Source organism: Pelophylax lessonae (assembly GCF_965119305.1).
Source record: "Pelophylax lessonae genome assembly, chromosome: 1".
NCBI lineage: Eukaryota > Metazoa > Chordata > Amphibia > Anura > Ranidae > Pelophylax > Pelophylax lessonae.
In genome coordinates this window covers 516644916-516672630 of record NC_138768.1, presented here as the reverse complement: position 1 = coordinate 516672630, position 27715 = coordinate 516644916, and the positions used below count along the sequence as shown (strand labels likewise).

Sequence of the window (27715 nt, the reverse complement as noted above, 5' to 3'; positions counted from 1 at the left end):
TACAAAAGGGGTGCAGCGCTATAATATAAAATATGAAATATAAAATGTAAACTCAGACTGTATAATTGGGAAAAAAGTCCTGACTGAACAATTAAATCACAAATACTGTGTAAACATAAAGATGAAAATAAAAGTAAAGAAGAGTCCTTTAAATGCCGCAAATCCAAGCCATAAGATTATGGGAAACCCGTGCTGTGAAGGATGAAACTATTGCACCTCTTCAATTGTGACTCCATCACCAGAGTGTGTGCTAGCCTCTCACCTCAATTCCCAGACCTCTAGGGTCATTGCGCAGTGTGTTATCAAACACCTGATGGGCTCCCAATCTGCTCAGCTTTGAGTCCAACCTCAGACCGATCATAAAGTAAGAGATTCCATCATGTAGAGGAGGGAACAAAAGGACATCTAGTGCTCTCCGTATATTCAACAATTTATTAAATAATAAAAAGGTGATGCACTTACAAACATAGCACTTTCCCAGTGCATATCGAACAGCAAATGTGTAAAACAGCACAGCCAGCTGACCGCTCGGTGTGCGATCCCTTCGGAGCGTCGCATATGGCTAAATGGGTGCACTTGTGCCAGTACAATGTAGATCACATAGAGAACATATATCCCTATATAATGAAATAAAACCCAAGGGTGTGCATTTATCCCAAAGTCTGTTTCTCTCCTACGGAGCATCCAGTGAATGAGTATTGTGCAATATAGGGTCTAGTGAAAGATGAATGAAAAGGGGAGGATACGGGTCTAATTCTGTTTTTGTAGAAGAGGGGTGTTTAAATTTTGTGATAAAAACAAAAAAAAAAAAACGTTCATTGAGTCAGAAGAATCTGTTTTGTCTGAGTTAAAACCTTCAAGGAGGTGTCTGAAGCTTTCAGCCTTAAGGCCTGAGCGGGGGGTTGTGGCATTAAGATGCCTAATCCAATGCATTTTGCGGGGGAGTGGGATCTTTTTCCAATTCCCTCCCCTCCCCTTAAGGGAATATGGATACGATCTAGAACCATGATGTTGACTTCTGGCATTTTTATATTTATGATTTTTTGCAACCTGTTGGCCCAAGGGCAGATAACAATTCTCCTACTGTGCATGTTTGCTCTCCTTTTGTCCTAGTTCCTGTTGTGCCTTGCCGATGTAGAAGGCTCCACATTGACACTGCATTAAGTACACCACGCTTTTTGTTTTGCAATTTGCAAAATGCTTTGCATAGATTCGTCCACCATTTGGGAGAATCGCATGTCTTTCCTTTTATCACTGGGCATAGTGAACATAATCCACATGGGAAAGTTCCCCGTATTTTACGAGAGTCTTTTCTTGACTCCACTTTTATGTTTGCTTTGGATGAGTGATTCCCCAATTAATCCTGCTTATTTTTAATTTTTTGCTATGGAATTGACAGATTTTTAGTAACCTAAATTCCAAGATTGGATCCTCCGTAAGGATGGGCCAGTATTTTTTTAAAGAATTTTCCTCACTTTTTCATGTTCATTAGAATATTGCATTGTTCTTGTGGTGTTTCCCGCTTATTTTCCTTTTTGGGTTTGAAAATATGATCTTTTTTCTGGGTTGCTTTTTTTTAGGGATGACTTGGTATAGCACTTAACAAATCTTTGGATTAGCTCACCAGTTTCCTTTTGGAAATCCTTCATTGGTGGTACAGTTGCGTTTGATGCGCAACAATTTGCTGAAAGGTATGGATCTCTTCAGGGGCTCAGGGTGGAGACTGTTGGCATGCAACAAAGTGTTGCTGGCACTCTCCTTCCTATAGAGTCTACTAAGAGCTCCACCCTGTTCTTTAAAGATGCTTATGTCAAGGAAATTGACCTAGGGATGATCATTTTATATTGTAAACAAAAAAAAGGTAAGGTCGTGCTGATTCATGTGGTTCAGGCATGGCTTTAGTTTGTCTGGGACGGCCCTGAACACAATCAGTATGTCCTCTATGTACCTCTGCCACATGATGTGTCGAGTATACATAGATAACAAATCATCTGAAGTTTTTCACCCACTCCCCTAGGTACAGGTTGTTTAGGATGGGGTGCAGCATGTCCCCATGGCCATGCCCTCTACCTGGAGGTAGTGGAAACCATTTGGAAGGGGAAAATATGTTGTAAAATGTACTCCAGCATCTGTGCTATGAATTCATTAACCTGCCACTCCTGTGTACTCCTCTGTTGGAGAACCTGTCCTATAGCAGCAATCCCTTTTTGTCATGTGGGATGCTGCCATAAAGCGATTCAACATCGACTGTGACTAGGAATGCTGACTGGGATTTCTACGTCTTCAAGCATCTGTAGTAGGTGAATCGTATTTTTTTGTATGGGAGGTCAAACTCCTTCCGTGAGATCTCAAATGAGCATCTATAATAGGATACAGCCATTCTCAGATATGATGGGTCTCCCCGGTGGGTTAGTCACATCCCTATGTACTTTGTGGAGTATGTAAAAAAAGTTGTTGTACGAGGGTTTGTGTGTGACCCGAATTCCCACATGTCTTTGGAAATTATTCCCTCCTTAGGGCTTCATCTGCTAATGAATAGAAATTTATCAACCAAAGGAGCAGATATTCTAGGATAGCATTTCTGGTCATCGAAGATTTTCAAGCACATGTTTTCGTACATTTCATTGTCCATTAGGAATATATTTCCCCCTTTTTGTCTGGCGCTTTTATCGTTCGTTCTTCTATTTTCATGATAGGTTGTGATCAGTTTGTTTAAAAAAAATCATCTAGTTATGTTTTCTGGCTAGCCCCTAGATCACTATCATTTTTCCGTGTCGTGACCTGAGTTGAATTAGGATTCCCAACTGTGCCACCATGTGCATTGAGTTTTGTTTTGTGATTATACCCACCAGTTTTACCACCATGTGAGGGTTCAACTTGATGCGTTTCTGTTGTGCACTTTTTGTTGACTCGTATCTCCCCATGCCGCCTGGATGGGGGGGCCCTTTCTTTTGCAAAAGGGACGATCTGTGTAGGAGGAAATTGAAGAGTTAGATAATGAATCAGACAAATGGTCACTGTTTTTACTGGTGTCATAATTTTTGTTAACCTGATTCCTTTTTTTTTTTTTTTTTTTGGTAACCTGTACGAGAAACACAGAATGAGCTAGTATGCATCGCATACTAGCTCATTATGCAATACTTACCTTAGAACGAGCCCCCGCCGTGCAGCACACTTACCTGTATGACGGCGACATGTCCAGTCGCCCGTCTTCCGGGTTCGCGGCATCCGGCCCTCTGATTGGCCGGAGCCGCGGTGACTTCACTCCCGCGCGCGGGAGCCGACAGTCACGGCACGGGACTCTGAAGAAACGGCACCAGCGACCGTTCCTTCAGAGCGCATGCGCCAGTGACGTCACTGGACGCATGTAAGGTAAATATCTCCTAAACGGTGCATGTTTAGGAGATATTTACAGTACCTATAGGTAAGCCTTATCATAGGCTTACCTATAGGTAAGTGTCCGAGGAGGGTTTACTTCCTCTTTTTAAGGGGAGGGAATTTGAATACAATCCTGCTCCACTGTGAAATGCACTGGATTAGGTATCCTAATGCCATGCCCCTTAAGGTTGAAAACTTCAGGAAGAAAGAACCCCCCCCCCCCCCCCCCCAACCTCCCCTTTTTCATTTGTCTTTCATTAGACCCGATATTGCACAATACCCATACTCCATAGGATACTCCATAGGAGAGAAACAGACTTTGGGATAAATGCACACCTTTGGGTTTTATTTCATTATAGTGATATATGTTCTTTATGTATATTGTACTGGCACAAGTGCACTCACTTAGCCACATGACCCCATAGCACTTTGTGACGATTCCTGACTGCACCTGGCACAGGAAAGCTCCTACAATCTTGTGAGGGGCCTAAAAAATGTCTCGGTGTATACTGAGAAGAACTGGGAGGCTTCCTGGGTTTATTTTCCTACTCCTATACACTGGAGGGATCCTGTGTAGGCGGTATTTGTCTCCAATATGGCCGCCTCCTGTTCTCTGGATGTTGTCGTCACGGAGACGGACATGACGTGGCAATGCATGATGTCATTCCAACGCACATGCGCCATATATTGTATTGGGACGCCAGGGACCGCATCTGATGCCATTTTCTGCGCATACTGCGGTATGGTAACAAATTTTTCACACTATACAAACCCGGCTTTGTGATAACAAAGGAGCTTTTTATTTATTTATTTTTTTTGGGGGGCAAGTTCAAATTCTGCACAGTGTACAGCCAAGTCACATTTTTATGGACTCTGAGCATTTAATCCTTAATAACCAACCAGGCATTAGTATGGGGTGTGGGCATTATATGTTCCCCTTTTTATGTATCTTCTTTAACCTGTGATGTCAGAATTTTTTGGGACAAAGTCCAGCGGTCCTTGTTGCAGCACGATTAAAAAAAATCCCAACCTGGGAATCATTTTGGCTATGAGAGCACTCTAGCCAAGGAGATAAATATCTATCTGATCGATCTCTCACAGAAGTGAGTACACCCCTCACATTTTTGTCCATATTTTGTCTTTTCATGTGACACTTTGCTACAATGTAAAGTAGTGAGTGCCCAGCTTGTATAACAGTGTAAATTTGCTGTCCCCTCAAAATAACTTACACAGCCAATAATGTCTAAACTGCTGGCAACAAAAGTGAGTACACCCCTAAGTCAAAATGTCCAAATTGGGCCCAAGTGTCAATATTTGTGTGGACACCATTATTTTCCAGCACTGCCTCATCCCTCTTGGGCATGGAATTCGCCTGAGGGGTTGCCCCTGGAGTCCTCTTCCACTCCATGACGACATCACAGAGCTGGTGGATGTTGGAGACCTTGCGCTCCTCCACCTTCCATTTGATGATGCCCCACAGATGCTCAATGGGGTTTAGGTTTGGAGATATGCTTGTCCAGTCCAGTCCATCACCTTTACACTCAGCTTCTTTAGCAAGACGATGGTCATCTTGGAGGTGTGTTTGGGGGTCATTCTGTTGAAATACTGCCCTGTGGCCCAGTCTCCAAAGGGAGGGAGGGGGATCATGCTCTGCTTCAGTATGTCACAGTACATGTTGGCATGCAAGGTTCCCTCAGTGAACTGTAGCTCCCCAGTGCCGTCAGCACTCACGCAGCCCCATACCATGACACTCCCACCAACATGCTTGACTGTTGGCAAGACACACTTGTCTTTGTACTCCTGACCTGGTTGCCGCCACACACACGCTTGACACCATCTGAACCAAATAAGTTTATCTTGGTCTCATCAGACCACAGGACATGGTTCCAGTAATTCATGTCCTTAGTCTACTTGTCTTCAGCAAACTGTTTGAGGCTTTCTTGTAAATCATCTTTAGAAGAGGCTTCCATCTGGGACAACAGCCATGCAGACCAATTTGATGCGGTGTACGGTCTGAGCACTTTGGTCGACCATGGTGAGACCTGTTCTGAGTGGAACCTGTCCTGTTAAACCACTGTATGGGCTTGGCCATCGTGCCGCAGCTCAGTTTCAGGGTCTTGGGTATATTCTTATAGCCTAGGCCATCTTTATGTAGAGCAACAATTCCTTTTTTTTTTTTTTTTTTTTTTCAGATCCCCAGAGTTCTTTGCCATGAGATGCCATGTTGAAATTCCAGTGACCAGTATGAGAGAGAGAGGTCACACCAAATTTAACACAACTGCTCCCCATTTACACCAAAGACCTGTAACACTAACGAGTCACATGACACCGGGGAGGGAAAATGGGATATTAGGCCCAATTTGGACATTTTGACTTAGGGGTGTACTCACTTTTGTTGCCAGCCGTTTAGACATTAATGGCTGTGTAAGTTATTTTGAGGGGACAGCAAATTTACACTGTTATACAAGCTGTACATTCAATACTTTGCTACAATATAAAATGTAAATTTCTTCTGTTGTAAAAAGCCAAGGTGCTGCCCTTTTTTATTATATCTTTTCATGTGACAACACTGAAGAAATAAGAGGGGGGGGGGGGTACCCACGCGCTATCTGGCCCCAAAAGTGAAATAATGACACCAAAGAGAATTGCTGCATATGCCAAAATGACAATATCCTATGTCGCATAAAACCATGTAAAAGCCAAGGTGGCAGGGTTTCTCAACTCCGATCCTCAGGGCACACTAACAGACCAGATTTTAAGTATTACCTTGGGGAGATGCAGGCTAGAATACTACAATCACTGAGCAGCAAATGATATCACCTGGGATGTATTTCAGTTATCTTGCAAACCTGGCCTGTTAGTGTGCCCTGAGGATCGGAGTTGAGAAACACTGTTCTAAGGTATTAAATAAAAATATATAAGTAATCAAAGTGCTGTTGCAGCAAGTATCAAAGTGGCAAGTGCTGTGGCATCCAATACATGGATAAAAAAGACTACTGTGCTTATAGCATCGAATCGGTGCAAATAAATCCTACCAAAGTCGCACGGTGCTATAGCATCCAACTCTGTTAAAACAATCTGCCAATAGTGAGTAAATAAGTATAGGAATAGATCTATCAAAGTGGTAGAGTGCACATTCATTGTTGCAACAATTTAGCCTGGCTTCTTACTACAAAGTTAACTTTACTAAATCGTTGATCCTTCCCTTGGGTATCTCCCAAAAACGTTGTCGTAAGCTACAAAATTCCTATCCCTATTCCTGGAAGCAACACAGTATACCATATTTGGGGATTCTACTGACCCTTAAGGTGGATCAATTGGCTGAAGCCAATTTCCCTCCTTTTGATAACCAAAATAACGCAAGAATGTCATAGCATCTCAAACGGATCTTACATGGTCTGGCCGCCTTGCCTTGTTCAAAATGCTCTTCTTGCCCCATATTCTCTAAATATTTCGATCTCTGGTGATCCCAGTTCCCTGCAACATTCTTGCCTCGTTGCAAACAGCACTGAAAGGGTTGATATGGAAGGGTAGGAGACCGAGGAGCGCCCACTCCTTCCTCATTAAGCGCTGGTCCGCAGGGGGTATGGGCATGATTGACGTCGGGGACTATCAACTTGCCTCACACTTAGCCCAATTGAAGCATTGGGTAGCCCCAGGGTCCCATACAGTTTGGAGTACCATGGAAGTGGAATTTTGCTCCCCCCTCCCCCTGCAGACAGTGCTTTTGGCAGACGTATGGCGCCCTATGCCATTGGAGAGGCTCCCTATCTCAGTCAGAGCCTCACTTTTGGCGTGGCGGGAGTTCACAGCTCATGTGCTACCACCACCCTTGAAGGTACGGGTCCCTATCCCTATAAGTGTGCTGGAACTTGTTAGCCCAGCTTTTAAAGGTATGGGGTATGACAGGGGCATAACCACTGTGGATCATATACTACTGGGTGATGTTTTGAAATCATTCCCTCGCCTACAGGAAGACTGTTCGCTTCCTTTCTCCGATCAACAAGTCGCACATTTTCTTCGCTCTTTGACATCCCCACATATCAACTTGCCCTCACGGGGATGGACGTTCTTGCTGGGCAGCTTACACTCAGTTAAGGGAACCTCCCTTTTTTCTACAACTTCCTCCAACGCAAATTGGACTATTGCAAAATTGTCCCCTTTGTGAAATGGGAGGTCAATCTGGGGGAGACATTTACTGACAAGCAGTGGCAAGCAGCCTTTCGTTCAGTTAGACAGGCTTCCTCTTGCACCAACCACTGGGAATTGTCTCAGAAGATTAATCTGCGTTGGTATCTCACGCAATACCGCTTATCTAAATTTGTACCCAACTATTCACCCCTGTGCTGGAGAGGTTGCGGTGAGGTAGCCCATCTCACTCATGTATTTTGGTCTTGCAGACACCTAACTACTTTTTGGAATAAAATCTTCTCCATAATCTCAGATATCACTGGGGTGCTGACCCGTCCCTCTCCAGCGCTGGCGATATTGAATATAGGGATTGATAAATTTCCCACTGACTGCAGCTCCATAATTACTCATGTACTATTGGCTGCTCGCAGCCTTATAACTAGAAAATGGAAGTCCAATGTTGTGCCCAACGCCTCGGAGGTCATTGCCCTGGTAATAACTTAACTACACCTATGAAAGTCTTCTTGCCCACAAGTCTGATTACGGCGCCGGGTTTAACCGGGCTTGGTCCTTGTAGTCCTCTTGGATTTCGGGTAAATACTGAATTGCTAACCTGCTGAATAGCATTGATTATTTACTATTCTGCTGACCTACTGTTATTTGTTTGTTACTCAGTTTCTTCACTTTCCTTGTTTATTGCTGGATATGGCTCCCTGTAATGGTAATATCTTATGGCACACTCTTGTCACTGTGCAACAATGCTACCAATATATTTGCTCCTGATATTTTGCTCTCCTTCCCTTCCTCCTCTCCCTTCCTCCTCTCCCTCCTCCCCTCCTTCTTCCTCTCTTCCTCTTCCCCTCTTCTCCCATCCTTCCCCCCTCCTCCCGCCTCCTTCCTTCTCTTCTTCTTCTGCTTCTTCCTCTTCTTCTTCTTCTCCTTCATTACTCCCCTCTTCTTCCTCTTATCCTCCCAAGTACATCTCCCCCTCCACTTCCCTTCCGCTTCCCCCTTCCTTCTTCATTTCCTCCTCCTCTTCTTCCTATGAACCACCCCTCTTCTGGCCTCAGTTTCCTTTTCCCTCTTCTTCTTCTTCCTCTACCTCTTCTCCTTCCTCTGGCTACCTTCTCCTCTCTACTTCCCCTCATCTCTCACATAACCTTCCTGCCACTTCTCCCTCCTCCCCCTTGACCAACAATCACTATCTCCAACCATCTCTACACTGGATAAGTGCTGTATTGCTTGAATGGTTGCTCTATGATATATGTATCTCATATCCTTGACTGTATAAGTTCTCAATAACCCTAAGCGATGTCCATATCCATGTTGCAATATGTCTTTCTTTGTCATGTTAAACTCTGTAACTCTTTCAAATTTAATTTAAAAAAAATAATGCAAAAAAAATGGTAGAGTGCTGTAGCATCCAGTAACTATAAAAGGATCTGATACAAGTGGCACAGTGCTGTAGCATCCAAATAAAGAATATAGATAACATAGTGGAAAATCAATTTGACAGTAATTTAAAACCAGAGCGTTATAAAAGCATAAGTAGAAATAACCACTAAATATTAACTCAAATCCTCATCTGTGATAGGCCACAGTGCCTTTTGTATAATAAGTAGCAGCAAAGCACACAGACTTTTTCTTGTATCACCCAGATCAGTCAGTAAGGGTAGATAAAGTCTCTATTGGGTGGGGAACCCCACAGGGCTCTGCTCAGTACAGATGTAGAACAAGGATATAAACGCATGTAGTCTCTGTCAAGAGTCACGGTAATGGTCTGTAGACGCCGGTATCGTCACTGTTCCTAGCGTGCATAGGTGGCTCTAGAGGGGGTAGCTCATAGGGGGTGGAAAGGAGAAAGTAGCTCCGATGGTGTACTATTCAAAACTTTTTATTTAAAAAAACATAGAGCACTCACATTTACTACATGCAGTGATCTGTATGTTTAGCCGGCTTGTCCTCCGACTTCCGTGTCAGTCAGCTGCCCAACGCGTGTCATCACCGTCGCGTGACTTCTTCATGGGTTGCTGATTGGTGATTGGAAGTGTACATTTATAGACAGAGCCGAGGGAGCGATCACGGCAGTTCATGTTTTAAAAAACGGGGGGGGGGGGGGGGGGACATAGCAGCCATTTTAATGAAGCCATAGTTATAGGTCCGTGATGAAAAAGAAAAGGGTGAAATATCAGGAGCTAAGTGACAAAATAACTGATGTGCTCCATGTGAATAAAATTACCGCTGATAAGTGGGGATAAAGCTGGGATGCATAATTGCTGTAGGATTTTATTTCCCACAAAGTTGTCACTTTAATGAGATTTCTCACCCATGGTTATACATGGAATTACACCCCAAAGCGCATGTGTGAGAGCCTAGCCATGTACAGGGGCTCAAAATCCAATGAGCACCATCAGGCTTTTCGGACTACCTATCACATTTGCAGAGGCCCTAAAATGCCAGGATAGTACGCCCCCCCATTACCTTTCTTAGAAAGGAGACACAAGTTTCATGGAAGCAAAAACATATATTTTTATTTTCATTTTTCAAAACCTTGTGACAAAATGACCCATTCGCCATCTACAAGCCTAAACTCATGCGTGACTGAAGCCTCATGGTTAATGCTGAACTGATAAACTGTAATTGCTATTTAGGCAACACCTAGAGAAATTTTAGGTACTGTAGTTTTTAATTGCACAAATATCGTCCAACATAAAAAAAATTGCAGATGCCACCTTTTTTATTCTACAGTGCTTCAGAAAACACGTAACACAATGCCTCATTTCGATAGGGGTAGTGGTTCTAGCGCTGGCATAGTGAACAGCGCATCTCCCTCCCCCCCCCCCCCCAAAGCTGTCTGACCATTCTGCCATTCTGCTTTATAGTAGACGAATACATAATGCACAAGGCACCTACCAGAGACCAGCACCGTTGCAGTGCTTGTGCTGACACTTGCTGAAAGACCAGCATGCTCACGCCAGATGGGGTAGAAGCAGCCATGCAGTCCATAGATTTCAGAGCAGTGTGTGCTATACTGTTTAAAGCTTCCAGAATTCCTCTCCTACAACAAGTAAATGAGGTCGGTACACTCAACAGAGGGGGCGGGAGCAGTTTCATATAGAAAAGGAAATCTGCAATAGTAGACCTAAAGATGCAATTTTAGGGAGAATTTAACATTTCTTACAACAACCAAGAATGAATCCATAGACCAAGGCGTAAAGTTTTTTATTCATAATGAAACTTCTCAAAACATGCATGTCTCTTTTTATTGCAGTGTGCATTCTTGCTGTGGTGTATGGCTCCTTTCTCGTGGAATGGATCTCAGATTCTTTATAGCCGCTTCATTCTGCCATTCTTCCTAAAGCACCATCGGACTGTAGATAGTGTAGTGAGCGATTTAAGTGGTCATGCTTTAAGCACAGCAGAAAATGTGACCAGACAAGGTATGTTATCAGCCCCATGTTGCAGCAGTTTGCCTTTTTACTTTGCCTTGTGGATTTTTCATGTGTGTTCTTCTTCTTCTTTTTTTTTTTTCCCTTTCTTTCTTTCTTTGCTTCTGGCACAGTCCTGCAGACACTAACAAGCAGCAGATCTCTTCAGGCCCGTGACGGGGGGCAACAAGCCCTTCCCAGCACATCTGTATGTACTCTAAATCCTCATGAGAGCTCAGCTTGGTTGTGTCCATATCATCATGACTTATAGTAACTGTTTTTTTTTTCAGTTTTATATACTGTAATAACTGCTTTTATAAAACTCCTTTCAAATGGCTTAGTCTATATCTGGAGTATGGACTGGTTTAAACATCTGTCTGTTACATTGGGGAGATTTCACTGTATTTTGCATCCTGGAAACCAACCGGAATTTAAATGAAATATCCTCCTACACATTGTCACAAAACCAAGATCTCGCCTCCTTTCCTGTTCTGAAGATGACTATGAGCACTGGGAAAAATGGAGAGGATAAATCTCTGGTGTTTGGCACTTGCACGCTTACCAAAAATTGCGTTTTGGCTTTAGATATTCTTTAAAGCGAGACTCCACTTTTTTGTTGAGAGAGAGAAAAAAACATTCCCCTCTGGGTGATCTATGTACATTGCAAGGATTATACCATACCTTTGTTGCAATTTTCTACCTTTTTGTTATTCTGAAGAAATCACTGTGCATAGTGAGTCTAATGGAAGTGGTGTCAAAATTCTCAATCAGCTGTTCACCTGCAGAGCACTAATGAGTAAAGCTGCTGGGCCTGCATCCCTTTAGACGTGTTCCTATTGGGAGTATTTCACCAAAAATTACATTTTCTTCCAGGGGAATGCCTTAAATCTGACTTGTATCTTTGTGCAGAATTCTGGGAAAATCGGTGAGCCAATCACACAAGCAGGAAATGTTTCTGGGGTGTGTCCAGTACTCATTCTGTGTACAGAACAGCTCCAAATAGCCATATTGCATTTTCAGAAAGTTACAGCCGCTACAGATTGAAAAGAGGGTCATTTTAATCAATTACAAAATGACTTGTCGCAATTGTATATGTGGCACTACTCCCTTGGGAGCTGCTGATAACGGGTTCCCCTGGGTTACCATTAGCAACGACATGACAGTTTGACATTTTCCCAAGTGTTCTAGCTTAGTCAGGAAACGGTCCAGTAGCTTTGGTTTTTTTATTTTTATTTTTTTGCCCTGGAGGAGTTCCTGTGAGGCTTGGGAACGAACAAAGTCCCAGATGGCCTCATCACACAGACTTTTTCCTTCAATTTCTATCATCCCCCTCCCGTGGAGCATAGGGGTAATCATACCCATATTCCATTGCGATTTTCCACTGCAGCCACCGCTGCATCCTTGAGAACCTGGGAAGGGTTTTCCGGTTTCCTCTCCCAGCTGGAGAAAATGGGGTCTCTTCACGCCTGATTAGGAGGGAGCTGTAGGCCTCATTTAATCCCGGGCATAGTTCATGGGTGGGGTTAGATCTGGGACCCTACTGACATAGGTCTCACAGAACCCCAGACTCTGGGCAAGCTCCCCTCTTACCACAGAATCCCTTGTTTCCCCATCAGACGCCTCTACTGTGTCAGGACATGGTGGCCTGCTCCAAGCTTCAGATCCCCAGTCCCACTCACTCTCATCGTGATTTCCAGTTGTCAAGCCCTTCCTCTATGGATTCAAGCCGGTTTTGAAAACGGAGATCCCACATCGATGTCCCCGGCCTCCTTCTCACTGCTCACACTTGTTGTAGCAGCCCTGGTCGCCGCTGGCCATCTTTCCTCCTTAATTTGTAAAGAAGCAGACCTTGTTTCTGCTGCGGCAGCCTTCAGGGCATCAAGTGGCCACTTCCCAGCCTGCACTACCTGCATGCACTCCTTCTCTGGCAACTGGGTTTCCTGTGATGCATATACTGGACCACTGCCAGGTTGCATGGCCTCCAGTTGCATAAGCACCCTGAGGACTCCTCTCCCACCTAAACAGAGAGGTCCTGATTTGAAAACTGACAAGGCCTGAGTGACTCCTGTCTCCCATGACGCACACAGCTGTCTGGGCCGACCCTCACTCTTCTCCGCCCGCAGCAGATAGCCGCAGTGCCCACACTGGCTCCATGTTGGCACCGGCATAGTCACACTCACACTGTGGACATACCAGGCCTAAGTGCTCCACGCCTCCTCCGGTGCAGAAAGCCAGTCTTCCATTTGGCACCATCCGCACTCCTGTATCCCACAGGACAGTTTCCTTCGGCCCTCCGGTCTGCTCCCGGGTCTGCCCAGCAGGTTCTCCGCCAACAGGTGGCACGTTCGCTGATGCGCTCTCTCTCTCCGGCAATCTCCATGCTTCTTCTCCACACATGTCTCCCTCTCCCTCAGGAGGAAGTAATTTATGGACTTTCCTCGTCACTCCTGAATGGCTGGGCGTGAACGACGTCTCCACCCACATTCCTTGCTTGGCGGTGGCTCCTCCCTGCTAGGCAGAACTTTTCAACGCACGCTTTCCTACGCGGTGCAGTAACCCCTCTGGTGCCGCTCTCTCTCAACTTAGCCGACATGGAAGATACTGCAAAGCGGACCATGTCCCTCGCCAGACATGTGTCCATTCTTCTTGCTTTGTAGCAGGGCCCCAGCTGCGCCTCCCATCTTGAGCCAGCTGTCCCTCTTTGCCAGTCCAGAGAATTGTTCCGCTGTCACATGCACGGTCAACCATCCTGTTCCCAGCACATGTGCAAGCAAGGCACGTCACCATACTGTCTGTGTCCTCCTCGGAATGGCTGACAGATTTCGTCACAGTACTGACACTGCCACTATATAGAATAAATGTCCTGCTGACTTGTGCACGGTCAACATCTTTCCATGTTGTCGTGGCACACCCGTGGCCCCCGGCACACCGATCCACGTGCCCTTGGCCGCCATGTTTTCCGTCCATACTTGCACCTTTTACTGTTAAGCAGACACGGCCCGTATTCACATAAAGATGCCTTTTTTCTTGCCTCCCAGTACTTCACAGGAGTGTACATTTTGTAGCTCAGACGGAAACGTTTCGCCATTTGTAGGTACAGATTGCGATTCTGATTGGAATCTTTGCGTTGCCACGGGCAACCATCTTTGTGCAATTTTTTTTTCTTTTCATCCCACTTTCCCTCTTTCCCTACTTTCCCTCTTTCCCTATCTCCTGTAGAGCAGACCTCACACTTGGATTGAGCATTAGAACAAAGTCCCGGAAGCAAAAATTACATTTTGAACTTTTTCTTTGGTCGTTGCCATTAGCAACCAGGCCGGTAACCCAGGGCAACATCCCAACGAGCCCCCAAATGTAGTACTGCTCCCTTGAGAGCTGCTGATTAGGGGTTCCCCCTGGGTTACCATTAGCAACGACATGACAGTTTGACCTTTTTTCCAAGTGTTCTGGCTCATTCAGGAAAAAGTCCAGTAGCTTTGGTTTGTGTATATTTTATTTGGAACTCGGATAGGAGAAGGGAATGAGTGGAATACTCCAACTTTATACAACTATGCACAATTGGCTGGGACGACTTGAAAATGCTTATTGACGCTGAATAACTCTAGTCACAGCTAGGCCACTGCTTCACTTTGCCCTTCGCTGTGAAGTATAAGCGAATGAGCGTTCTGAGGTAGGTAATCTGCACTGTACTGCTGAACAACTTCAGGGCCCTTCCTGGCACCCCCTTTGTTCCTATTCTTCAGGGTCAACTACATGGCACCCCCTTTACTGATAAACCTCCGGTGTGTGCTAGCTCCTTGATCCCCTGACTTTGCAAAGGGGTTTGAATCCACTTAGGAATGTCCTAAAGGCAAGACAGGATGATGCCGTCTCTGGGCGTATTTTGGCCAGGCTTCTGGAGGTATGAAAATGGCCTACATCTACAGCAAAGGCATTTTTCAACTTTAAAGCTGCACAACTTGATTTCTCTGTCGCTCATTGACATACGCAGACTTCTTGATTAATATCAGTAGGGATCTACTGCCCCCTACAGGAGTAGGACACTAGGCAGGAAAAAGTTCTGGCCACACCTATGGGCAGTCCCAGGGGGTATATCCTCTTTCTCCCTGCATAGGATGTCAGTTTTTTTCTGCCTAGTCAGGAGTAAGGACCCAAGTCCCTTGCTGGGATCTCTGGTCCTGGCAAGCTTTTTTAGATCTTTTTTTAGTTGGCTTTTTTTTCTCCAGTTGTTCCTGTGAGATCTTCAAGCAATTATGCCGGATCTGGGCGACGGGCTGGATGTTGAGATCCAGTGGTCACCCCAGCCGGCCCACGAGCGCGTGCAGGCCCTAGCTCCGCGCTGGGTCGGCCGCGACATAGTCCCGCTGGACGGGGACTGGCCCCGCGAGTTAAACGTCTCGCCAGGTCGCCTACGACCAGTCTGAATCTGAGTCGCGGCGTCCGTGTTGGCCGACAGCCCCCCCCACCTCGGTGGAGAGGGGTTCTGTCAGGAGTTGGCGCCCGCCTGTTCCTGTATGGTGAGTAGAATGTTCCCCCTCTCCCCCTGACGGGTTTTGGGGTGGACGCGGGCCCCTCCCTGGGATAGTCGGACCCTCATGATCCCGGGTTCCCCTCTGTCCTGTTATGCACCCCCCACCTATCTGCCCCCTCCTTCAATCTGGGTTACAGACCGCATATGGGGGCGGTGGGGTGCGCTGCCGGTGTTGCCCTAAACGATCCGTGGGTAGGCACGCGGGGGTCCCCTTTTTGGCATTGCCATGGACCCTGCTGCACATGTGTCCCCATCTGATCCCCTCGAGGTGGCCGCAGGGCCCTCCAATTCTCCGCTCACCATTGATGCGCTTTCGGCAGTCCTGGAGTCATTTGTGTCCCAGGTGGAGGTGGCCTGTCAGGGACGGGGGGCTAAAAAAACGACCCCCGCCTACCCCTGTCTTGCCTGATGCCTCAGACTCTGATCCTGAGCCGGTCACTGCTGCTGCGGGTTCCTCCTTTAGGGTTGATGTCCCGCGCCCCGTCTCCTCTGACAGTGAGGATGACCTCCCTGCCTCTGCCATAGCACAGGACAAGGCACTGGTGGACGCACTGATTATGTCAGTCCGGGAGACCCTAAAACTGGAGGTTGCATCAGTGGATGCAGTTCAGACGGAAGTTGCCTTTGGCACTCGCAAGCCCTCCAAGGTGGAAAAGGTGTTTCCCTTTCCTAAATGCTTTGATGATATTAAAGACGAGTGGGCCCATCCAAAACGACCCCCTGGGATGCCTAAATGGATTGCTAGGCGCTACCCGTTTGAAGGGTCCCTCCTTAAAAAATGGACAGTGCCACCTGCGGTGTATCCGCCGGTTTCCAGACTAAATAAGGCCACGGTTATCCTAGTGGAGGATTCCCCATCCTTTCAGGATCCAGTTGACCGTAGGGCGGAATCTGTGTCCCGTTCCATATTCTCCCTGGCAGGGTCGGCCTTAAGGCCAGTGTTTACCATTGCTCTGGTTTCACAGACATTGACGGAATGGGCCAAGCTATTACGCCATGGCCTGGAGGGGAGAAGTCTCCCTCCTGCCGTGCCGGAGTTGCTGGAGCAAATAGTGCAGGGGCTATAGTTTGTTTGTGACGCCGCACTGGACGCTGCCCCATTGCTGGGGCGTGTCGATCTCGGCGGTGGTCCTCCGGCGCATGCTATGGTTAAAGTGCTGGTCGGCGGATCAGGCTTCCAAAAAAGCATTGACTGATCTCCCCTTTCAGGGGGATCGCCTGTTTGGTGCTACCTTGGCTGAGATTATTAAGGATCTCACTGGGGGCAAGAGCACCTTTCTACCACAGGCTAATAAGGGTAAGGAACCTCGTCGCAGACAGGGACCTTCCTTTACAGCTTACAAGAAATTTTTTCGCTCCTCCGGGGCAGGCGATAAGGCAAAGTCCTCCAAAGCCCCTCCCCCCCCCCCCCCCCCCGAGGGGGTTTCAAGAGACCCTGGTCTGGTAAGCAAAAATCCGGTCCTTCCAGACCTGAGGATAAGACCGCTTCAGCCTGAAGGTGCGCCCCCACCCAGATCAAGGGTGGGGGGATGTCTTCGCCGGTTCCCGGACCCATGGCTCTACAGTATTGAAGACAAATGGGTTCACGAGGCCATACGGTCGGAACACAAGATCGAGTTGCGATCGCTTCTACCGGTGCGGTTCTTCCCTTCCAATATGCGACTGTCCCCCGAATTGCCTAATGGCTCTGTTGAGGGCAGTGCAGCACTGGATGCAAAGGGCGCCCATAGAGGGTGCCTATCTTCACGTTCCCATTTACGCAGGACACCAGCGGTATCTGCGCTTTGCGGTGGGAGCGGACCATTATCAGTTTGTGGCGTTACCCTTTGGTCTCGCCTCTGCTTTCCGGGTCTTCACAAAAGTTTGGGCCCCAGTCCTGGCGTTGTTGCGGCAGCGGGGCATATCGGTCCTGGGCTACCTGGACGACCTCCTCTTCTGTGCGGAGTCTCCGCAGGCTCAGTGTCATACGTGGACTCTCCAAAAGGAGATTCTTCTCAAATGGAACTGGAATTCCGATTCCCTGGACAATCGGATCCGGCTGAGTGAGCAGACCAGGTCGTTTCTGGTTTGGGGGCCTCGGTCTCCGATGCTCAGTCAGGGGAAGCCCTTTTTTCCCGAAAGTATCCAGGTTATCGATAAATGTGTTGGAACTGAAAGCGATCAGGTTTTGCCTGGTTCACCGGACCGAGCATCTTCAGGGCTGCTCGGTTCGGATTTAGTCGGACAATGCCACGGCCATGGCCTATGTCAATCATCAAGGGGACACCAAGAGTGTTCTGGCGGCCGTGAAAGTGGCCGGCAGGTTTTGGGCGGAACAGTTTGTTCCGGCTCTTTCTGCAGTTTACGTTCTGGGTGTGGAAAATTGACAGGTGGACTTTCTCAGCCGTCAGACCCTGGATCAAGGGGAATGGCCTCTTCAGACAGAGGTGTTTCACCAGTTGTGCCTTCATTGGGGCACCTCGGACGTGGATCTGTTGGCATCTCGGCGCAACAGAAAGGTGCAGAGGGTTGTAGCCCGCGATCCTCTGGCGGACGCCGCAGACGCACTGAATACTCTGTGGGGGCAGTACCAGCTGCTGTATGCCTTTCCTCCTCTCAAGTTGTCACTGAAAATTCTTCACAGGATAGAGGCGGAGGGAATTCCAGTCATCCTTGTGACTCCGGATTGGCCTCATCGGGTCTGATATGCCGTCGTGGTCAGGCTGGTCGCAGACGCTCCTTGGCGACTTCCTCTCAGGGAGGATCTGCAGTCTCAGGGACCGATCGTCCATCCTGCTTTACGATCGCTGGCTTTGACGGCTTGGCTGTTGAGAGCCAGGTGCTGAAGGACAGGGGTTTGTCTGCTTCAGTTATCCCTACTCTGATTAAAGCGAGGAAAGCGACTTCCAGAAAGGTCTATCATCGCACATGGAAGTCTTCTATCTCGTGGTGTGAATCCCTTGGGTTTCCTCCACGTTTTACTCGGTGGCTCGGATATTGGCTTTTCTGCAACGGGGGGTTGAGCAGAAACTGGCCTTGAGCACTATCAAGGGTCAGGTCTCAGCATTGGCAATCTTCTTCCAGAGGCCACTGGCTACTCATTCCTTGGTGCGGAGTGTCATCCAGGGGGTGCGGCACCTTGCTCCTCCGGTGCGCGCGCCCATGCCGCCCTGGGATCTTAATTTGGTGTTGTCGGTTCTCCAGAAACCTCCCTTTGAAAATATTAGGGAGATTCCCTTGCTTACCTTATCCCAAAAGGTGGCCTTTTTGGTGGCCATCACTTCGGCACGCAGGGTGTCGGAACTGGCCGCGTTGTCCTGTCGTTCCCCATATCTGGTGGTTCATAGGGATAAGGTGGTTCTTCGTCCGAATCCATCCTTCGTTCCTTCCTTCCTAAGGTGGTTTCCGATTTTCATTTGAATGAGGATATTGTATTGCCTTCCCTTTGTCCTAAGCCCAGTCATCCTCGGGAGTTTGCATTACACTCCTTGGATGTGGTTCGGGCGATCAGGGTGTACTTGGCTACTACTGATTCTTTTCGTAAGGCTGATTCACTTTTTGTGATCACGGATGGCCCTAGAAAGGGGTTGCCTGCGTCTGCCACGACTATATCTCCAGATGGATCAGACAGACGGTGGTACAGGCTTATTCTATTAAAGGTCAGGTTCCTCCGTTCCCTGTTAAGGCGCACTCCACTCGGGCGCTTAGTGCTTCCTGGGCCTTCCGCTGTCAGGCGTCGGTGCTTCAGGTTTGGAAGGCGGCTACCTGGTCGTCGGTTCATACCTTTACAAAATTTTATAAAGTTGATGTGCTGGCATCAGCGGATGCCTCTTTTGGCCGCAAGGTTTTGCAGGCCGCTGTTTGAGGGGACCGTTGGTCTACCTCAGGGGTTTTTGTTTCTTTTTCAGTTAGGTCTCATCCCTTTGTTCGATGAGTCCTCTGCTTCTGGTTGGCTCCGGTTGGGCCTTCTGGATTGGATTTTTATTTGTTATCCCACCCCTCATTTGTAGCACTGCTTTGGGACGTCCCTACTGATATTAATCAAGAAGTCTGCGTCTGTCAGTGAGCGACAGAGAACTGGATTTTTGACTTACCGTAAAATCCTTTTCTATTAAGCTCATTGACAGACGCAGGACCCGTCCCTCTATTTTGAGTTGGGTTGGGTTGAATTCTCTGACACTGCTTTGTTACATAACTGACATCCTATGCAGGGAGAAAGAGAGGTTATACCCCCTGGGACTGCCCATAGGTGTGGCCAGAACTTTTTCCTGCCTAGTGTCCTCCTCCTGTAGGGGGCAGTATATCCCTACTGATATTAATCAAGAAGTCTGCGTCTGTCAATGAGCTTAAAAGAAAAGGATTTTACGGTAAGTCAAAAATCCAGTTTTTTTTTTTTTTTTTTTTTTTTTTCTTCAGGCTTGCCTTAACTGCATAGGCAATTTTTCGGTAAAGATAAACTAACCCTTGAAACTAGAATTAAACCACCAGCAATTTTGAATTTAACACATTGAGCACAACAAAATAAACGTTCCTCAGCAAACTTGACTCCTAAATTCTTACCCCAGCATTTGTAGTTAACGATATTCAATGTTGCCTACTCATGCTCTCTGTGCTGCTTCCCTAAACTTCCAGTCTTCGCAGGAAAGCGTTGACCGTACAGTCTTGACTGTTAGCTTGGAGAAGGAGTGTGCCTTGCCATCCTAAGCTACAGCGCTGTGCTTCCATTGATGCACATAGTGTAGTTTCTTTCCTTTTACGGAGGAAGCTCCAGTTGGACAGAAACGCTAATTTCTAATACCTTGATATTTACTGTGGAGTTTGTTCCTTTTCTTAATCCTACTAATTTTGGTTCTAAAATGCTTCTTTATTGCCATTTTACCATTCGTGCATCCAAAATATTACTGTATCGGAAGTAAACTAATTTATCAGTCATTAAAGAGTTTCCATATTGCTTACCCAGAAAATAAAATGCTAATGGGGTTTGTTTTCAAACCTTACACCATGATAGACTGTAATAAAGTTTGACTGGTTAAAATAGCAAAAGTTGGTACATACAGTATCAACTATTTACCTCCATGCAATGCAAGCTTTTCTAGCCATGTTAGCCCAAGCCGCCACTAAAGCATATGTGAGAGCATTAAAATCCTTTAATTTTTTGTTTTTTGAAATGATAGCAGTGATTGTTTTTGTCTGAATGAAATGGACCTGTTTTAAGCTGAGCTCCCATCACCTAGTATGTAGTTTTCCTTGGTAGAGGGTCTGACCGAGTGCTCACATCTTGTGTTTTAGGCTGCCACTGATAACCTGTTCTTTTCAACTACCACGTTCTATTTTCCCTGTTGGGTCTAAAAATCGCTAAAACTGGAGAGTGCAAAATCTAATGCAGCTCTGCATAGAAACCAATCCCTTTTTTTTTTTTTTTTTTTTTTCAGAACCTAATTTGACACGCTGAAATTAGAAGCAGATTGTCTGCCATGCACTGGTGCACCAGATCTTGCATTTTCCAGTTTTTTAGTAAATTCCAATGTATTCTGCTATAGCTGCTTTCATCCATGAATCCACTTCCCTTTTTTTCTTTGGAAACTTAGAGCTGAAAAGTAAGTTTTGGGTAAAGCATTCTGAGTAAAAGTCATTGGGGGACATTTATCAGTCTTGTTGCAGGGCAAAGCAATGCTAAATGGAACCGGTTAGACACATTGTTGGACAAATCCATTACAAGCTTAGTCTGTCAAAAATTCCTACTTTGGCTACTCTAAAGTAACACTTGTGATTGAATGAAACCCGGCCAAGTGGAGCTCCAGACCCCCTAAGCATTTTTATTTATTTTAAATCTCCCCTGTGATTGTCCGTATTTGCATACTGTCCTAACTGTCTTCCTGATGGCTACTTAAATTCATAATATCTTACATGATCTCGCAAGCAGGCACGGCCATCTCGGGTTTAGGCATCTGAAGTCTACTCGTGTGCATTTTCGGCATTAGGTACAGCTGGCTACCCAGCATGCTCTTCGCAATCTCGTACCTGCGCAGTAATCTAGCAGTGTCCTGAACACGGACTGCACTTCCTCCAGGCAGACCTCAATCTTCCAAAACTACACCAAGCTCCTCCCATTTGTGTAATTTCCAGTCTGCAAATACCATGAGATTTCGTTATTGGGCTTCCTGAAGGCTCCTGGGATAGATGACGCCGATATCCCAGGAGTCCATAGGAATCGCCGAATGATGTCATCGACTAGGCGGCCAGGACAGGAAGAACCGCCCGGATGTGTGAAAAAATTTTCATTTGGCACTGTTCACAGGAGTTGGTGAAAGCGGAGTTCCACCCTTTTTTTCAATTTCTTAAAGCGGAGTTCCACCCTCAGAATCATTTTTTAAACAAATAGCCCATTAATATTAATACATCTCGCTTGACAAAACCGCTATTTGCATATTTATGAGTTGAACAGTGTATTTGTTTCGTGAAAATCGTACTTTTAACATTGCTGCCTGTGCGTTGTCATCTTTACTAAGGGCATCTGAAGCCGCAGTGTAAGACTTGGTGACCTTCTTCCTGCTTGCTGTTCATTCTGGCTACCCATAATGCAGCAGGCAATCCTGCACATGGGCAGTACTATGCTTTAGGCATAGTACAGGCTGCTATAGAGGAGGAAGTTGCCGCCCTCTATATCTCTTCCCCGCCTCCCGGAAGACACAAGTGCAGGAGAGAGAGTCAGACATAGAGACACACACACACAATGCAAACTATTTTTTTATAAGGAAATACCGTTTTTCTTTATTCATCCGCACTTCCGGGTCTGGCTGCCTATAGGCGTTTACGTCACTCGGCGATTTGCAAGGGCTCCTGGGATAGCGGCGTCGTTTATCCCAGCAGCCCTTGCGAATTGTCTAATGAAGAAATTTTGCGTTATTTCTAGACCGGTGTCTTGTGGAATATTGCATGCGCGGGACGGAACGGCTGGTTCTTATGTTAGATTCATAGTGACAAATGGCGGAATATTATCTGATTACAGAACAGTCACACAGCTCTTATCGGGGCACATTAAAGGGGAACTCTCACCACACGGGGACACTGGTGTAAAGGAGATCTCTCATGGAGACACGGATATAAAATATGAATATTAAAGGGGAACTCTGACTGGGATATTAAAGGGGAACTCTGACAGGGACACTGGATGTAAAGGAGGACTCTGACGGGGACACAAGATAAAAGGAGCACTCTGATGTGTCCCCGTCGGAGTACCCCTTTATTTTTTCCGGTCAGGGTTCCCCTTTAATGTTCCTATATTGCGTCCGTGTCCCCATGAGAGTTCTCTTTTACATCAGTGTCCCCGTGCGGTGAGTTCCCCTTTAATGTGCCCCGAGCTGTGTGACTGTTCTGTAATCAGATAATATTCCCGCCATTTGTCCCTATGAATCAGCCATACAGCGATAGTACAGAGCGAGGCAGAATCTGGCATTAGATTTTTTTCCCCTCTGCTCTGTCTATTGTGGGATAATGCATCCGACAAACTGCCCCACCCTGCCTCCGTCCCTGCCCCACCTCCTCTCAGTGAGCTCTATGGGATGTAATGCTTTCAGTCACTGAGAGGTGGTGGGGCGGGGCACGGACTGAATGCAATACATCCCTGAGAACTGGAAATCACACGAGATTTTGTCACTATTGGCAAAAATAGCAGTGTTAGCCTTCTTAAAGATGGCGCTGAACGCGCTTGACTCCGCCTCTCATGCGTAATTTCCGGTTTGGAAATAACGCGATGTGAGGAGAGGTCGGCCGCCCACGTCACTGCCCATTGCCTCCTGGGAGTGATTACAAACAGCTCCCATGAAGCAATGCAGGACAGGAAGTGACGACGGCAGTGGCCACGGCAGAGGGTTCCTGGCCGACATCGCGGCTGCCAGACCCGCTGATTGGCTCCCTCTGTGGCCAATTTGGCATGTGTGCGCGCAAAGTGATGTACAGGTATGTCATTTTGCAGGACCGAGCCGACCTGCCTCAGTAAAACTACGGCGGCTGGTCGGTAAGCGGTTAATCCCCCTATAGACTGCATCTATAAGGTATAGTCTGTAACTAAATGGGATGTGAATGACGGAGTCATTCAGCTAACTGCTTCATGTTTAAGATCCCATTCACAATTTGCTGTGGGAGACCCTGTGATTAGCTGTGGATGGGAAGCCCAATTGATAGCAATGGGAGGCTAACCGCTCCTGCTGCTGTTCGCGGCCAGCATGTAACTGCTCATGCAGCAATTACCTGTGGATGATTTGCCCTGGATGCAGACTATCTGCTTCCAGGGCCAATCATTCACAGGTAATGGCTTAATGAGCAATTACATGTTAACACCTACAAATAGTGTGAATGGGGCCTTAACCATAACCTGGTATTCAGGCCTGTTCAGCTAAGCAGAAAACCAGATTCTTGGACACACACCACCACCTGGCTAAAAGGGGTACTTCTAAAATATTTTATATGTAGGAAGAAATTTTTATTTATTTTTTCTTTATGGGGGAAAATTCTATATGTTCACTTATAAAGCACTTGTCTGGTCTGCTCTTAGGAAATTACAGTCCGGTGTTGTAACTTGTTTATTGCTCTGGAATAAAGGTAAAATCTTTGTTCTGCCACTCCCCTATGACTGAAATGACCTTTAAACAGACATCCCAGCAACCTCTTTCCACATTTATGTGCATAGAGATTAGAGCTGCACGTTTTCTGGATGAAATGAGAATCCCAATTTTTTTTTTGCGTGGGGTTGTTTTTTTTTTTTTTTTAACTGCTGTGAGCAGGGAACTGCTCCGCACTTGTTACACAAATCGTGAAAATGCTGGGTTAAGATTGTGTGGGGGTAAATCAAGACAGTTTTATTTTTTTCTTTATATTTTTTTTAATATTTAATCATGCAGCTCTAGTATAGATGTACTGACAGATTTACATACACATTTGCAACTCCGAAAAATAAAACTCTCTAATTTTGCCAACGCAACACCTTAAGTGTCTCTAAACCTTCCTTGGAGAAGCAAAGCCCCAATCCAGATAACAGTAATAAAGCATTGCAAGTGGTATTTGTGTTTTTTTTTTTTTTTTTCCTTTCTTGCATTTAGGGACACTTTAAAGTTGCAACGTTGGAGTGCTAGGACATTGTAGTGTCGTAAATGGTATGTCAGCCAAAGGTGTCAGTGATGGGAAGTGGATGTGTACATGCAGGATGTTGCGTCCTTCACACTCGGTATAGGTTCCCTTTCAAAATACTTAACAAGATATCTTGTATATATGTCTAACTTTTTTTTTTCTTCTTTTAACGTAGCACTCGAAGGAGCAGTAATCCATTCACTGGAAACCGAAAAGAGCAAATGACCAGCACCATTGAAGCTATGAAAAGCATTCTTTAATTTAAAGACTGATTTATCTTTCCTTCCACTTAAATATCTGTTTTGCTTCTCGGTATTCTCCATTTTGTTGCCATACTTAAACCTACCACTTAAATACTAATCTGATGGAACACAAAAGCGTTATGGTGTGAAAGTCTGTGCATAGGATGTACTGGGAAACAGTCTTATCCATTTATTTATTACGAGAAGTTGCCACTAACAAGATCGTAGTCAAGTAGTAATGAACAGTCTAGAGATGTAAAGCTGCTTGATAAAGATCTTTACAAAGCATTTTCTCCCCAAGGTTGTTTTTTTTTTTTTTTTTTTTTTTTTTTTTTTTTTTTTGTAGTAGCCATTGCTTTAGCAAGTGTTTTCAGTAAGATTTCCCATTAAAAAATAAATCGGTTCTATCTTCAGAGAAGCTGGTCACAGTGCCATTAGCAACTTTTCATCTGGTGGTACAGGAACTTTAGGCTGCCTAGTTTAGTTTATTATTCTGTCTCACCCACAAAAACTCCCTAAAAGTTTGATCACTATATATTCTGTTCAATTGCTATAAATCCAAATGGTGCATTTCTTGAAGGCACTTTTTCACTGTACTGTGAATTGGTAAAATAAAAATGTTTCTTGTAGACGGTGTGCTGTTCTTTACGTTTTTAAGTTCAAAAAATAAGCACAATATGACTATGTAATAGACCAATTTTACAGCTAGGGTTTAAGTGGAAGATAACCAATTGTAAGTATTCTAAAATTAAATGCTGTATAAAAAGCAGTGTAAAAAAAAAATATATATATTTACTTTCTTTCATTGACGGACACAGCTCCAGAATCTTCTTGACCATCAGGTTGTACTGCTCCCTACAGGAGTAAAAAACAAAGACGTCCCATGGGGATATCAATGGACAAGGCCGATCCGGGGGTAAAGGAGTAAGTGGAGATAAAGGAGGTGTAATTGAATAAAAACAATTTATTGGACAAGGATAACATTTTGTATACGTATATAGAAAGTGATAAATCCAACAATATTAACACAGTACAGTACGCAACTAACCTAATACCACACTAGTAGGTTTTGCTCAGGTCTGGCGCACAGTCAGTGCCAATGGTAGAACAACTGATCAATGATGCGACATAAGACACCCCGACATATTTCAAAATCTGTATTGATTTCTTCCTCGGTGGAAATTCAGAGCATAGACCTGTTAGACAGCATGTGTTGTGTCCACATATCGTAGAAGCAAACAAAAGAGGATAAAAGACAATGTTGTATTGATCCAGTGGCAGCAACCAACCTTCCAAACAAAGGAGGGAAGGGTGGTCTCAAATAGACGTAGAGATGCAAAACTGTAGTGTTTTTTATTTTTTGTGTGTAGGGACCTTTCTGATGACTCAATCCTAGATTTGTCCAAAGATTGTGGTTGCAATTTCTGTCGCTCATTGACAGACGCAGTCCTCTTTGATTAATATCAGTAGGGTTATACTGCCCCCTACAGGAGTAGGACACTAGGCAGGAAAAACGTTCTGGCCACACCTTAGGGGCAGTCCCAGAGGGTATATCCTCTCTCTCCCTGCTACAAGATGTCAGTTTTTTTCTGCCTAGTCAGGAGTAAGGACCTAAGTTCCTTGCTGGGATCTCTGGTCCTGGCAAGCTTTTTTAGATCTTTTTTAGTTAGCTTTTTCTCTCCAGTTTTTGTTCCTGTGAGATCTTCAAGCAATTATGCTGGAGCTGGGCGACGGGCTGGATGTTGAGATCCAGTGGTCACCCCAGCTGGCCTACGAGCGCGTGCAGGCCCTAGCTCCGCACTGGGTCGGCCGCGACATGGCCCCGCGAGTTAAACGTCTCGCCAGGTCGCCTACGACCAGTCAGAAACTGAGTCGCGGCGTCCGTATTGGTCGACAGCCCCCCCCCACCTCGGTGGAGAGGGGTTCTGTCAGGAGTGGGTGTCCGCCTGTTCCGGTATGGTGAGTAGAATGTTCCCCCCTCTCCCCCTGTCGGGTTTTGGGAATAGATGCGGGCCCCTCTGTGGATGGTCGGACCCTCATGATCCCGGGTTCCCCTCTATCCTGTGACACACTTTGCATATCTCCCCCTCGCTAGTATGAGTTGGTGAGTAAGGTATACCACTCCAGGAGGCTTGGTTTGGGAGCTGACAATCTGAGTCTGTCGCTGCAAAGAAAGCCTGCATTGTAAAAGGACTGAGGAATCCATGACTGATGTCGGTCAAGGATGGAGACAGGGCGCCGCTGGCGTTACTGTTGAAACAGTTGTGCAGAGGGGTGATACTATCAGGCACCTACCTATCGAGCAGCGGTGGGAGTGCCGGAAGACTTGTAAAGGGGCGGGGCTGCCTCCTTTACCCGGGTAAATCAATCCATAAGACTTCCTGTTCTGTAAGGACAGCGCTGAGAGCAGTTCGGTAGAAGCTTCTGTGCATCAGGTGGTGAGCCCTTGGGGTCTCTCTCTCTGTGGGGGTCCGAAGCATTTGGCACTGAGGGGCGCTGTTGCGCTGGGGGATTACATACAAAAAAAAAAGTTTTTTTTCTTTTGCAATCCTTGTTTGCTGGCAGGTGTTCCTGGATTTGTCATGGACCCTGCCACACATGTATCCCCACCTGATCCCCTCGAGGTGGCCGCAGGACCCTCCAGTTCTCCACTTACTATTGATACATTGTCAGCGGTTTTGGAGTCTTTTGTATCCCGGGTGGAGGTGGCCTGTCAGGGACGGGGGGGCGAAAAAGCGACCCCCGCCTACCCCTATTTCGTCTGACACTTCAGATACAGATTCTGAGCCTGTCGCGGCGGCTGCAGGTCCCTCTTCTGGGGCTAGTGTCTCGTATCCCATCTACTCAGATAGCGAGGAAGACATTTCTGCCTCCGCTATAGCGCAAGATGAAGCGCTGGT

At 46.2% G+C, this 27715-nt stretch overlaps 1 protein-coding gene across 2 annotated transcripts in view; it reads left to right on the top strand.

The window, feature by feature from the left end:
* The window catches only part of REEP6 (receptor accessory protein 6), a 64269-nt gene extending 39290 nt beyond the window's left edge, over positions 1–24979 (top strand). The window contains exons 4-6 of one of the 2 annotated variants that reach the window (XM_082243150.1): positions 10781–10949; positions 11072–11145; positions 24749–24979. In XM_082243150.1, the coding sequence (XP_082099276.1) occupies positions 10781–10949; positions 11072–11145; positions 24749–24766 (261 nt within the window). In that variant the 3' untranslated portion in view covers positions 24767–24979. The remainder of the gene's footprint in view (positions 1–10780; positions 10950–11071; positions 11146–24748) is intronic. The other variant, XM_082243151.1, reaches the window with a different exon arrangement.
* Positions 24980–27715: the final 2736 nt, after the last annotated feature.